This window comes from Echinops telfairi, unplaced genomic scaffold (assembly GCF_000313985.2).
Source record: "Echinops telfairi isolate 266 unplaced genomic scaffold, ASM31398v2 ScPeMD7_7420;HRSCAF=8458, whole genome shotgun sequence".
Classification (NCBI taxonomy): domain Eukaryota; kingdom Metazoa; phylum Chordata; class Mammalia; order Afrosoricida; family Tenrecidae; genus Echinops; species Echinops telfairi.
Window position 1 is genome coordinate 17,725,319 of NW_022111320.1, and position 12,735 is coordinate 17,738,053.

Below are 12,735 nucleotides of genomic sequence, written 5' to 3' on the forward strand. Positions count from 1 at the left end.
CTCTCTCTCTCTCTCTCTCTCTCTTTAGAGGAGCAGAAAGTCTACACGCACGCACGCACGCACGCACGGTACAAAAAAACACCCTGGAATTGCATTGGGAAGAGCAGAGCTTTCATAATACTCATTTTTTCCCCACTACCTGAGCATTGAGCAACTTGCTCTGAGTTAGTGCACCCAGTGGTGTCACCTGGGAAGACTCTCTCTGGTCACAGTAAATGTTTTCACACAAGCAATTTTGCTCAAATCTCATTTTTTATGATGTCCGATTTAAGAGAATAGCACGCGGCTGTGAACTTTTGTTTCCTGCTTGGGGAAAATGCCACAGAAACTGTTGTGCTGAATATAGCTTACAAGGGCAACACTATGGGAAAAACTCAAGTGTACGGGTGGTTTTCTTGTTGCAAAAAAGCTCAAATGTCAAATGATGAAAAACCTCGTTCTGGATGTCCGTCAACTTCCCAAACAGAAGAAAATATCGACTTGTAATGCATTTGGGGTTCATTCCACCAGGTCAGACTGTTAATCAAACTTTCTATTTAGAGATTCTGAAAAGATTAAGTTAACAGTGTGCAACAAAAAGGCCTGATTTGTGGCAGACGGGGGACTGGTTTTGCCATCACAACAGTGCACCTGCTCAGGCAGCCGCCTCAATGTGCAAGTTTTTTTTGGGGAAAAAAAACCAACCCAAAAAACAAAAAAAAACAAAAACACAGCATGCCTCTCTTGCCCCACACACCTGACCTCGCTGTGTGACTTCTTTTAGTTTCCGTGAACGCTGAGGGACATGAAATGACAGCAATTTGATGACATAGAACAGGTGAAGAAAAAAACAAGGGAGGTGCTGTGCGCCATCCAAACAGATGAGTTCGAAAAATATTTCCAAGAATGGAATCACAGATTTGACAAATGCACTAACTATAATGAAGGGCACGTTGAAGGTGATAAGGCTTTGTAAAAATATTTACATACATAGCATTGAAAATTTTTTTAGGTCTTTTGGGGGGTAGCCCCTCATGTGTACACACACACACACACACACACACACACACACACACACACACACACAGCAGTTCATGGAAAATGGAATTAAAAGACAAAAATAAAAGATATAAACTGTATTTCTCAACATAAGTTCCATCAGGTTCAAGTATTTTTGTTAGGTGATGATGATACGAGCCATTTAGCACATCCCTGAAGAGCTGAGGGTCCTGGGTATTTAACCACATCAATATACTCTATCTTACATTATTACCTGATGAACACGGTGCCCTTTAAAGACTTCTTAAATATTAGGAAACAAAACAGAAGGAATAGAACCAAGACTGTATGCCTGCTAATTTCACATCAAAACTCTTCTGAACTTTTGCTTGTTTGATGAAAGCAATGAGTAGGAGATCCTCACTGTGGTGATGAAGGACTCTGATGGAGCTTTCTCAGACATTTTTCTCCGAAAGCTTTGACTAGCTTTCTCAAAACACTCGTATAACAAGCAGATATATAGTTCTTTGGATTTCCGAAAGAAAATCAACAAGCAAAATGCCTTGAACATGAAAAAATAAAAATTTATTGCCATGACCATTTTCCCACCTCCTGGGGGTCATTGCTTTGATTGGATTGTGTTTTTAGGACTGTACTGGTGAAGCCATGTTTAATCTCCTGTTAGTTCTTCAGAGAAATGCTTCAGAATCTTGATCGAATTGTTTAAAATTTCCACAGAATGTTCTGCTCATCTGTAGCTATTTTGGCTCAACAGTTCTGGTACCCAATGAGCAGAAAACTTTGCTCAGCTTAATTTCTTAGTCAGAACTGCATACGCTGAACCAAATGAGAAGTCACCGGTGTGGCTATTATTATTTCTTCAATTAGGGAACAAGAAGATTGCTTTCTTACAAATGGATGTGGATGGTCTGCTGCTGTGGGCTTCATCTTCAGCATAACCTTGTCACTTCTGAAAATGAGCTGTCCATTTGTAGACTGCTGATTCTATGGGGCATGTACTGTGCACTTTTTGTCAAGTATCAGTGAACTTGCCATTCTCCCACCCAAGCACTACCATAAATTGTTTGTTCTTGCTTCACTTTTAGCAGAATTTCAAATTGGTGTCTTATCATTATTAATGCCTCAAACTAAATGCTGTTGAGACATGTTTTAACAGTTTATTTTGGTGGAAAAGACTCTTAATATTTCTCCTAATATCCATTTTCCACAAACTTTCTGAAGACCCACGGTAATCTAGTTTTATATTTTTACTAGAGATTCAAAAGATCATGACTCTAGCAATCAATACTATACTCTTATATGACCACAGTTCCAGGAGCTGACTAGAATAAGCCATCACCAGTAAAAGGCATGATAAGGATAGTAACTACAGTGTACTGAACATGTTTAAATGCTCCAGTTCTCTTTTACTTACACACACACACACACACACACACACACACCCCTACACCTTCTTAGTCATAGTGGATACTGGTAATGAACTCATTTTGCAAGGTTCTAATTGAAAGAAAAGAACAAAGTATTGACAGTCTTTCATATATACTTGCACCATGTGCAAGGAGGTTTCAAAAAGTTCATGGAAAATGTTTTTTTGTTTTTAATAAATACTTTTATTGGGGGCACTTACATCTCTTATCCCAATCCATACATTCATCCATTGTGTCAAGCACATTTGCACATATGCTGCCATCATCATTTTCAAAGCATTTTCTTTCTACTTGAGCCCTTGATATTGGCATCTCATTTTTCCCTCTCCCCACCCTTGATGAGTTATAATTATTTTCATATCTTACATCATCCTCCATCACCCTTACCCAATATCATGGAAAATGGCTTTGAAAGAAAATAGACTTTTTCCATGAACCTTTGAAGCTCCCTTGTGTGTGTGTGTGTGTGTGTATATATATATTATATATACACACCCATACACATGGATGTGTAGTGTGTAGGACCTGTATGTACACATACAGTAGGGCTTAAAAAGTTCATGGAAAAATAAATTCAAAGATAATGGCGTTTTTAAATGAGCTATTGTTTTTGAAGCCCACTCATATATGTGAGAAGTCCTGGTAGAACAGTTGGTTATAAGTTGAGCGTCTAACTAAATGGTCAGCAGTTCAAAACCACCCGCTGCTCCATAGAGGAAGGATGAGGCTTTCTACTTATTCTCTTATGGCATTATTTTGGTTAAGTAAATGAAAGACCATTGTCACCCCTAATAAATTAATGGATAAAAGCAATAACCCAAAAACCTAATGATGTCACTAGAAAGAGAAACAAACAGCTTTATTTACTTGACGGTTGTACAGATCACCGCCTATGGAGGATTTTTGTTAAAAACAACTAAAAAAACCCAGAAAGATCTAAGGAAAGAAGAGGAAGAAACAAAAATTTAAATTGAAGCTCATCAAACCTCTACATCTAATCACCAATTTTCAGGCAAGACAGAGGTACATGCTAAACAAGAAGGAAATACGGTTGGTAAAATTCAGACCAGAATGAACAATTGTTTCTTCATAAAGAAATTGCAAAGCAAGGCAAGTAAGCGAGGGAGCAAATGAGAGAGGGAAAATGAATGAGAGGCAGGAAGGGAGGGAAGGTAAGTGCACCCAGGAGGGAAGAATCACCCACAGATTAAGAGATGTTAAGAGAGACATCAACACGTTTCAACATGTAGACCTTATTTGGTCCTGATGCAGACAAACTATTAGCAAAAACTATCACCACCACACCGAAACACATCAACAAAGAGCCAATTAGTGAAATGTAGACATAATAATGTTTTTAAAGTTCCAGGTACGTTAGACATGCCATCAAGACCAACCAGTCCCTGAGAAAGACAACATGCTCGGTCAACTTGAGCATGGAGACAGAAGTTCTCAAGGCGATGGACTGACCCAGCGGAAGCCACTCAGTGGGATCAAACAGCAACTGTGCGGCTGGCATAGGACTCGGCAGCGTTTTGTTGTTGTACACACGAGTCAGCACCTACCAGCACTTTACTTTTGCTTTTTTAGTGGGGCCTTTCCCCCCAAACTCCAAACCAACCTCACTGCCACTGAGTTGAAGCCGTCTCCTAGGGACACAGTAGAGCAGGTTCTGAGACTGTAATTCTTTCTGGTCCCTGGGAGCGTCAGGCGGTTTCAAGCTGCTGACCTTCTGATTAGCTGCCCAATGCTTAACCACTACGCTACCGAGGCGCTCTCTTGGAGGTGCTTACAGTATTTGCAGGCGAAATGACACACCAGCCAGGATTCGTTTCAAATTAATCAAGAGGCAGAAGGGGAAAAAATGGTGGTGGTGGTGGTTCAGATGTTTTAAGACTGTCCACATACTGGAAACCGATGACTCTAAGTGATGAGAACATGAAATTCTTTATATGTTGAAATAGTCTACTGTACTAATAGAAAAATAGCACGGTGTCTCTGAATTCCGGAAAAAGCCCTGTACGTACTAGGAAAGGGAAGGAGGCGCGTGGCATGCCTACCAGGGACAAAGAAGAAATTGCAAAAAACAGAAAACGAAATTGCAGAGACACTCTCTGGCCCGTGTTTACATTATTGTTACATAACAGAAGGCATATCACCAAAGGTGACTTATTTTATTAACCCTAATCCTTGAATTTAATTTTGTTTCTTCAATCCACTTCAAAACAATCATATTCATTTAGGTCAGGCCTAGTCCTGTTTTGTTTCCTTAAACTTTTTATTTTAAAATAACCACCCATTCACAGTAAGTTGCAACCATAGTAGGTCCAGTTTCCCCCATGGTAACCTTTTACATAACTATACAGTGGTGTGATGTCAAACACTGGGGCAATCAGACGCGCACTGACGCGCTAGGGCAGAGGAGAGACACACCACAGGGTTTCTGAGGCTGTGAATCTAAAACGTATGATTGTGAACGAGACGAAGGTTCAGAGAACAGAGAGCTTTACATCCAACCATCCATACGCATTCTGGTTCCACTTAGCCACTGCAAGATCCCCTCAATGTATCATCGCGTATCCCACTTCCCCTAACGGGAGGCTTGGTCATAATCAGCCTAAGCAAAGAGCATCATCACCAGCGGGGTGTTATCTGAACAGCCAGGCAATAGAGTTGGGCATGCAGAGCGGCACTCTTACCACAGGCGAGGGAGTGTTGAGATCACTTTGAGCACTTTCCAAGCACAAACAAGCTGTCTGAGAAAATACGCTGACTCAGAACTATCCCCATATCCTGCCACATTGACATCTTTTGCTTTTTAAGAAAAAAGAATGTCCGAATCATTTGAAATCAAGTAAAAGACATCATACTATACACACAATTCTGCGTCTTGATTTAGGGGGGGCCATAACATGCTTCAAACATGAGAACAATTGTGAGGGTAGTGCAGGGCCTGGGAGTGTCTCGTTCTGTTGCACACATATATGGTCGCTATGCGCCGGAACCGACTCCCTGGCACCTAACCACAACATATTTCAGGTACTTATCAATCCATACCAACAGCTTCACGGGGAGTTCCCTAGGTCCTGAGGAAGGATTCTGAGTGGTTTTTATATAGTTATGCACAGCATGTAGGCACATCTCTTAAGTGGCCTTCAAAGACTGGGAGACGCCCTGGGCTGGGATGAGAGGACAGAGCTTTGGATTTACTATGATCGTGAGGAATGGCTAAGAGTTTGGCCAGAAGGTCCAGAATACTAAGAACTAAGCGAGGAGATTGCTGACAGTGAGCTTTGGGGAAGTGGACAGATTCTACAAATCAGTTAGCGAATGGCCATGTTCACACTAATGTGCACCAAAGGGCATCTCCTTCAGAGAAGGCACTAAATCATTAGCTAGGTAAGATGAACCTCCTGTCCTTTGATCCTTTCGGCAGCCTCCCAGTCCTTGCTGAATGGGTTCATGAGCTGGGGCATCACTGACCAGTCCGACCACCAGAGTGGAAACCAATGCAGTCCCTCAGAGGACACCAATCCCTGGAGGACAGTACTTGGCTCCTTCCAGTGTGACCATCAGAAATTTGTGTTCACTGCAACACATTCTTTCTCTACACGTGGATCTGCCTTTCTTGCTCATAGTACTTCTCTGAAAAAACCTCATTTTAAAAATTTACAGAAAACCTCACTCCAATCATGGTGTCTCTCACAAAGTTTTTCTGACAGCCCCCCCGCCCCCAGCCCCTACCAAATAAACCCAATTTATTTTACAGGCAGAGAAGGCATGGGTCTGTGTAACCCAGAACCTCAAGTAGTTTGCCTCTGCTGAACGGCCCTGTAAAGATTTAACTTTGTCACCTGTTAGATGATATTTTAGGGGGGTTGGTGGCACTGTGGGTTAAGTATTGGGCTGCTAACCATAGGTGCAGGCGTTCAAACCTACCAGCTGCTTTGTGAGAGCAAGATGAAGCTGTCTGCTCACGTACTGTACAAATCTAAAGCTTCAGAAGCCTTCTATGAAGTTGCTATGTGTTGGCATGGACCTGATGGAAATGAGCTTGTTTTAGTTGCTATCCAGTTGGCCTAGGCCGCTGCTTTGAGGAGCCCTGGTGGTTATGCATTGGGCTGCTAACTGCAATGTCAGCAGTTTGAACCTACTAGCCACTCCTCGGGAGAAAGATGAAACTTTGTACTCTCATAAACAGTCTCGGAAGATCACAGGGGCAGTTCTACCCTGTCCTATTGGGTTGCTAGGAGCAGGCAGAGAGTTTGGTTTGAAGTCACAGCACGTTCCAATATATGGCGACGTTCCTCCTCTACATAGAACACACAGGTATGAGAACCATGGGGAGGGGCTCCCCCCTCACCATGACTGCCAATGATCCTGTAGCAGTTTGCTTCTTTTCTGCAAGATGGGGTCCTGCTGGTTTAAAGGTTTTCTATTTCCAAAGACAAACTTTCTATCTGGAACATAAGGGTTCCCAGAATAGATACAAATTACTAAAAGAATTTAAGTTCAAGAAATTCACAGCATTGTTAATGTTTTTTCTTGGCTTATGTTAAAGTCAACACACGTATCCTAACATCCAAAAGCATATATTAAGATTTCATATTCATAATTGTGACAATTCAGCCATAACTAAGATGTATGATAAGTACCCCTGTGTCCCCCACAGTAATTAGTGCTCTTTCTAGAAAACGGCTTCGATTGGCAGACATCACTTGAGCGAATGCAACAAAGGCCTTTCTGTGCGGTGTGGAGCACAGGCACACCATCTTTTCTTCTAAAGACACACGATTCCAGAGAATACTGTCAGCATGAACAAACACTTCTGTAGTTAAGAATCTAGGACCCCCAAAGGGGTCTGGATGCATGCATGTCATTTCCATCCTCAGCAAGGGGTCTCTTGCTGAGGTCACTGAGCAAGTGAGTGCCAGAGTGGCCATCTGTGACACCACGGAGCCCCTGGCACCCATCCCTATTGTGTGGACCAGTAATGGCAACTAACAAGCCTGCCCCCCCAGCTACATCTGGAAAGAGGAAAGAAATGTTTTTTCCATGTAGAATTTATTTTAAGACTCATAAAAATTGAAACGGAAAATATTTAATGGTTTTCTTTCCTTAAAAAAGTTTGTTTTAAATATAATGAACAGATAAACATTTCGCTTGACGCAACTGTGAAACCGGCACTAAGAATAAGGAATTCAGCAGATACAGAAGACTCCATGAAGAAGAAAAGCAAAGGCCACTCTTGCTCATTAGATATAGCTGGAAAAGCTCAGAGAATTAAAAAACCCAAAGGAATAGGGATAAGCACTCTATGCTGACTTGATACCAAGGGATGCCAAGAACTTACTCTGCATGGCACGATTCTAGAAATCCAAAACCAACCCTCCTGCCACCGGGTCAATTCTGATGCACAGTGACGTGCTCTATGGGACAGGGTAGAACTGCTCCTGTGGGGTTCCAAAATGTCGATCCCTCCTGCAGCAGACAGCTTCATTTTCTCCTATGGAATAGCCAGTGTTTCGAACTGACCTTGTAGTTAGCAGCCCAATACATAACCACTACGCCACTGGGGCTCATCTTATGAAGTTTATTATTTTCACTGCCAGTTTATAAGTAAAGAAATGAGGCAGGAGAGAGGGTGAGACTTGCGGAGGTCACTGGGCTAGTGAGTGCCAGAGTAGCAATCTTGAGAGCTCGTCTTCACGGCTCCTGTCCTCCTCTGGGCCACGGTACAGTATGAACCACACACCACATGCCACGACTAGGGGGAGGGAGGTGGGGCTCATCGTGGGTACAAGATAACTCTGTGATCAAGATGAATATTTTACTGCCATACTAAATAAAAATCAACAGAAAAACTCTTTGATGAGCAAAATTAATAAAGACAGTGATCAGAATTATTATTTCCTTTTTCCTTAAGTTTCAAAATGGCTTGGTATTAAGTCATGTCTTTATGTAAAATTTTATGCCTGAGGAGTTTTTACCTCATCTGGCTTACTCTAACCCAAGCCCTATTCTATGCCACAACAAACCCCAAACCTAATTGTTCCTGTCTGTATGTTAAATTCTGAGCTCCAACTAGTGATTAACTATGTGAACTGCTGTTAGCCATCTTTCTGAAATATCCAGTAGGCAAAAGCATTCTAACACTGAATATTCAAAGCATGCACACTCACTCGCATTTTAGGGATAAAAACAGAGAAACTCAATTTTGGTAAAAGAAAATTTTTTATGTTCAGCCTCAGTATGCTGCAACATAGATACACTTGCCACAAAGAATAATGTCAAATGTTTATGAAATACCCACTGTGTTAGCACTGCTACCAAGACAAAATGCGAAGAAGCTATGGTTTCTCACCAGGCCCTCCATTTTAAGTTATACCCACTGCTGAAGGTAGTGTGTACAACTCTCAACCTCCTCTCAAGAAGCCCTGGTGGCGCTGCTGGGTGAGTATTGGGCTGCTAACGGTGGGGTTTGTTCCTAGAGAGAAAGTTGAGGCTGTCTGTTCCTGTAAAGCAGTGGGTCTCAACCTTCCTCATGCCACCACCCTTTAATGCAGTTCCTCATGTTGTGGTGATCCCCCTCAACCATAAAGTTATTTTCGCTGCTACTTCATAACTGCAATTTTGCGCTGTTATATATCGGGTGACCCCTGTGGAAGGGTCGTTCGACCCCCAAAGGGGTCATGACCCACACGTTGAGAAGTACTGCTGTAAAGATTCATCCTTGGAAACTCTAGATAGGGCAGTTACAAACAGAAGGGGCTCTATGGCAGTGCGTCTTTACATGCCTCTCGTCTTGATTTGCACAACTATAGTTTTGGCATCCTGAAAGGATTCAAAATTGTGCTCCTTTTAAATGTTCTTTGAGTTTGGGGAATAATAGAAATGGCTAAAGTGGCTGTACAGTGCACAGTGGATAAATGAAAAATTTCCCAATGAAATTCTTATAGGATAGCCTTTGCAAACCTTGATGAAAAAAAATTCATTCTTTACAACTTCCTTGGTATTTTGTTCACCAATGCAGTTTTTAATTAAAAAAACCCCAACTTCCTAATAAGCCTCCTGTGTCCTTTGTAAAAATTTCTCAGGGTTTTCCCTTTGGAATCCTAAAACAGTCGCCATAACCTTTTAAGTTGATCGCTCTGCCATCTGGCCCAGCAATACCCTTGAAAACCATTTTCTGAATGGACCTTGCTCTTTGGATCCCACTGGCAAATCCAAGGCTGGTCTGAGGTTGTGATTTGTTACATAATGTCACTTTCACTAGCTTTCCTTTGCTTGCAAGAGCCATAGTAGGATCAGCTCTTGGAGTCCCCTGATCTTTCAGCAGCACTTTTCGCACCCACTGAGGTCAACATATCCGCTTAAAATCGAAAATGTCAAACATGTGAGACCTCAACTTCGGCAGCTATGTTATCAACGGTAACTTTACGGTGTTTTCCATCAGTTTCTAGAATTCAACACATTTAATATTATTATTATTCATCCATGTTGATAGTCTACGCAGCCTGCCTTAAAACACATTTAATCCATCTAAAGACTTATTGTTTTATGTAGGGCAATATATTTATGAATTTGCTGCAAGGTTTCCGTGATTTAGAAAGGTGTCACTTGGGTTTTGTCAAAAATGTCATTAGCCCAGACCTCCAAATTGTTTATTTTCCCCAGCACACACACAAAAAGTATCTTGTTATTTTTAAAAGGCACTGTAACTTGACCAGCACAAGCACATTACTAAGAGAACTTGTGTCTTGGTACCTATCTACTGATGAAGTACTTATGTAGTACGTTTTTGTCATTTACTCCTACATGACTCTTCTTTTGTAGATGGAAAGACAGCCTCGGAAAGGTTTTGAAGTTTGCCCTAGGCCATTTAGTTATAAAGTAAGTGGCAGCATCAGATCTACACCCAGATCTGCTTACCTGCAAAGCTCACCTGCTGCTGTTATACTAAGACAAAGACATTTGTGAGAAGGAGAAAATACAAAACCATTAACTATGATTAAAACAGTACAAAAATACACCTGCACATTCACAAAGAGTAAATGGAAAGCAGCTGGGGGGGCTGCAGTTAAGGATACAATTCTTTAAAAGGATATACAATTAAAAAAGGAAAAAAGCATGCATGATATATTGGGAACAGAAAGAAAGCCATCCAAATTGAATTAAACAAATCCAACTATACAATTCATATTTTCATTAGGTAATAGGAACAAAATAGCATCTACATATATGGCATGTCTGCTACAGAGAAGACTTTCAAGAAAAGCATTAACAAGATTAATCTGGCTCTTAGACAACCAAAAAAAGTCAAACTCACTACCATTGAGTGGAGTGCAACTCAGTCAACCTCCATAGCAGAGAACTGCTCCTGTGAGTTTCTGAGACTGACAACCCACTGCGCCACCAGAGTCCTCTTACACCTCAAGAGGCCAATATTCCAAACAGAAGGCTAGGATTAAACATGGCCTATCCAAATGTACGTGGAGCCCCGGTGGTGTAGTGGGCTGGGCGCCGCATGGTCGGCAGTTGGAAACACACCAGCTGCTCTGCAGGACAAAGGCTGAGCTTTCCACTCACGTGCACAGTGTTGGCAACCCACGGTGGTCGCAATGACTCAGCATGGACTAGATGGCAGTACAGTTTTGAATTTTATCCAACTGTATGCCTGGAACTAAAATCTGAAGTTCCTACCTCTCAGTAATTATAAAGATCACACAGCATGGTCACCGAATAAAGACATCGAAAAAAGTTTTGTATTTTTTTCACCACATAGTGACCATATCCTTTACCCCTTGGATTTATGCCATTTAGCTCATTTTCTCCTTCAAGAATACCAAATTCTGACTCCTATCCTGTCATACAAACTCTGTTGGCGGGAATATCAATTCCAATTGTTTCTTCACAGTCTAAAGTCTGAACAGTGAGAAGAAAACATCCAGGAGGGTCTTCTCTACATTTGAATTGTTTAGCACCAGGTACAATAGTAGTGATTTTACTTAACACTGGATTTAGTTGGCCACAATATGCAGTCACTTGCTCTGAGGAACACTAAATGGTTCAACGTTTTAGAAATGCAAGAATTAAAAGTCCATAAAATAGCAGTAATCCTCTAGTAGTGTGAACTATCACAACTGTCTCCGATGTCTGGTGCCTGATGTCTGGTTAGAAAAGCCTAGAATGTGATGTTGGGCTTTGTCAAATTATAACTGCTAGCACAAAGTATCTGAGATCTTTCAGAAGAAACAAGCATCATGTTGAAAGAAATTAGCACTTACTTGATAATCGTTTCTTTTAATATTTGGAACGTCCATGTTGTGAGTAGAAGGGCAAATATCTTCATACTTTTTGCCGGTGAAAATATCAATTCCAACAAGGTGAACCTAACAGCGAAGGAGAACAGGAAACCCGTTCAGTCTCTGCCAAGTATATCACTCAATACATACTACACAAGAGCACAATACCCACGCTGATTATGACTGATTCTCTTCCTTTCAAGGTCGTCTAATTTTACTTTCCTTAAAAAAGTCCAGTCATTCAAACAAAACAGTAGGTAAGAAAAAGAACCATAGAAGCCTTAGAATTATTATGAGAGGCCTTCTTATTATGAGCAATAGCTTTTTTAAGACGACATTTTATTGTTTTCAGTAAGAGTTACAGTTTGGTCGCTCGTTCAACAATTTCTACACTAGCTGTTCGGTAACATTGGTTAGTTCCGCTCTTCACAATGCACGAGCGTTCTGCTCCTTGCCCATACCGAATAGATCTTCTATCTCACTAGGACTCAGTTTCAGTTCCCAGTCACTAAAACATCGCTAACGGTGCAAGACGGAAATGCTACCTTTCAGAACTGATTATCCAGTATTTCTGTGGGTGAAAAAAAGAGTATTATTACCAAATCATTAGCACAGAACACTCATCCTTTGTCATGGACTACGGATGATCAAAACCCCCAAGTCTGAAGCCCAAACGCCACACCTGGATGGGCACTTACCTTGGCATGGCCATGCTTTCCAGTTTTGGAAGTTGACATCTCCACTATTTTGCATGGTCGTCCTTTGAGCACCACGAAGCCGTTTTTGCGCAGGGCCGAGCACTGCATAGGGTAAGTGCTGGACGCCCCGGCGTCTCCAGTCGTGAAATCAATTTCATCCGCCATGGTGGGCTGGGGAGAGTGTAGCTTTTGCCGAGGGAACTAGGCACAAAAGTTTGAATTTGCATTTTAACGACGAGCGGGAAACGGATCATTTCAGACAGGTTCCGTGCCAAGCATCGTAGGTCTGCTAGTTGTGCATTGATA

The 12,735-nt window shown here is 41.6% G+C and overlaps 1 protein-coding gene across 1 annotated transcript in view; it reads right to left on the reverse strand.

The window, feature by feature from the left end:
• Positions 1 to 12,626, reverse strand: part of EIF5A2 (eukaryotic translation initiation factor 5A2) — a 14,703-nt gene extending 2,077 nt beyond the window's left edge. Inside the window, exons 1-2 of the mRNA XM_004704082.3 lie at positions 12,430 to 12,626; positions 11,714 to 11,818 (exon numbers count right to left, since the gene is read on the reverse strand). Of these exons, the coding sequence (XP_004704139.1) occupies positions 11,714 to 11,818; positions 12,430 to 12,594 (270 nt within the window). The 5' untranslated portion in view covers positions 12,595 to 12,626. The remainder of the gene's footprint in view (positions 1 to 11,713; positions 11,819 to 12,429) is intronic.
• Positions 12,627 to 12,735: the final 109 nt, after the last annotated feature.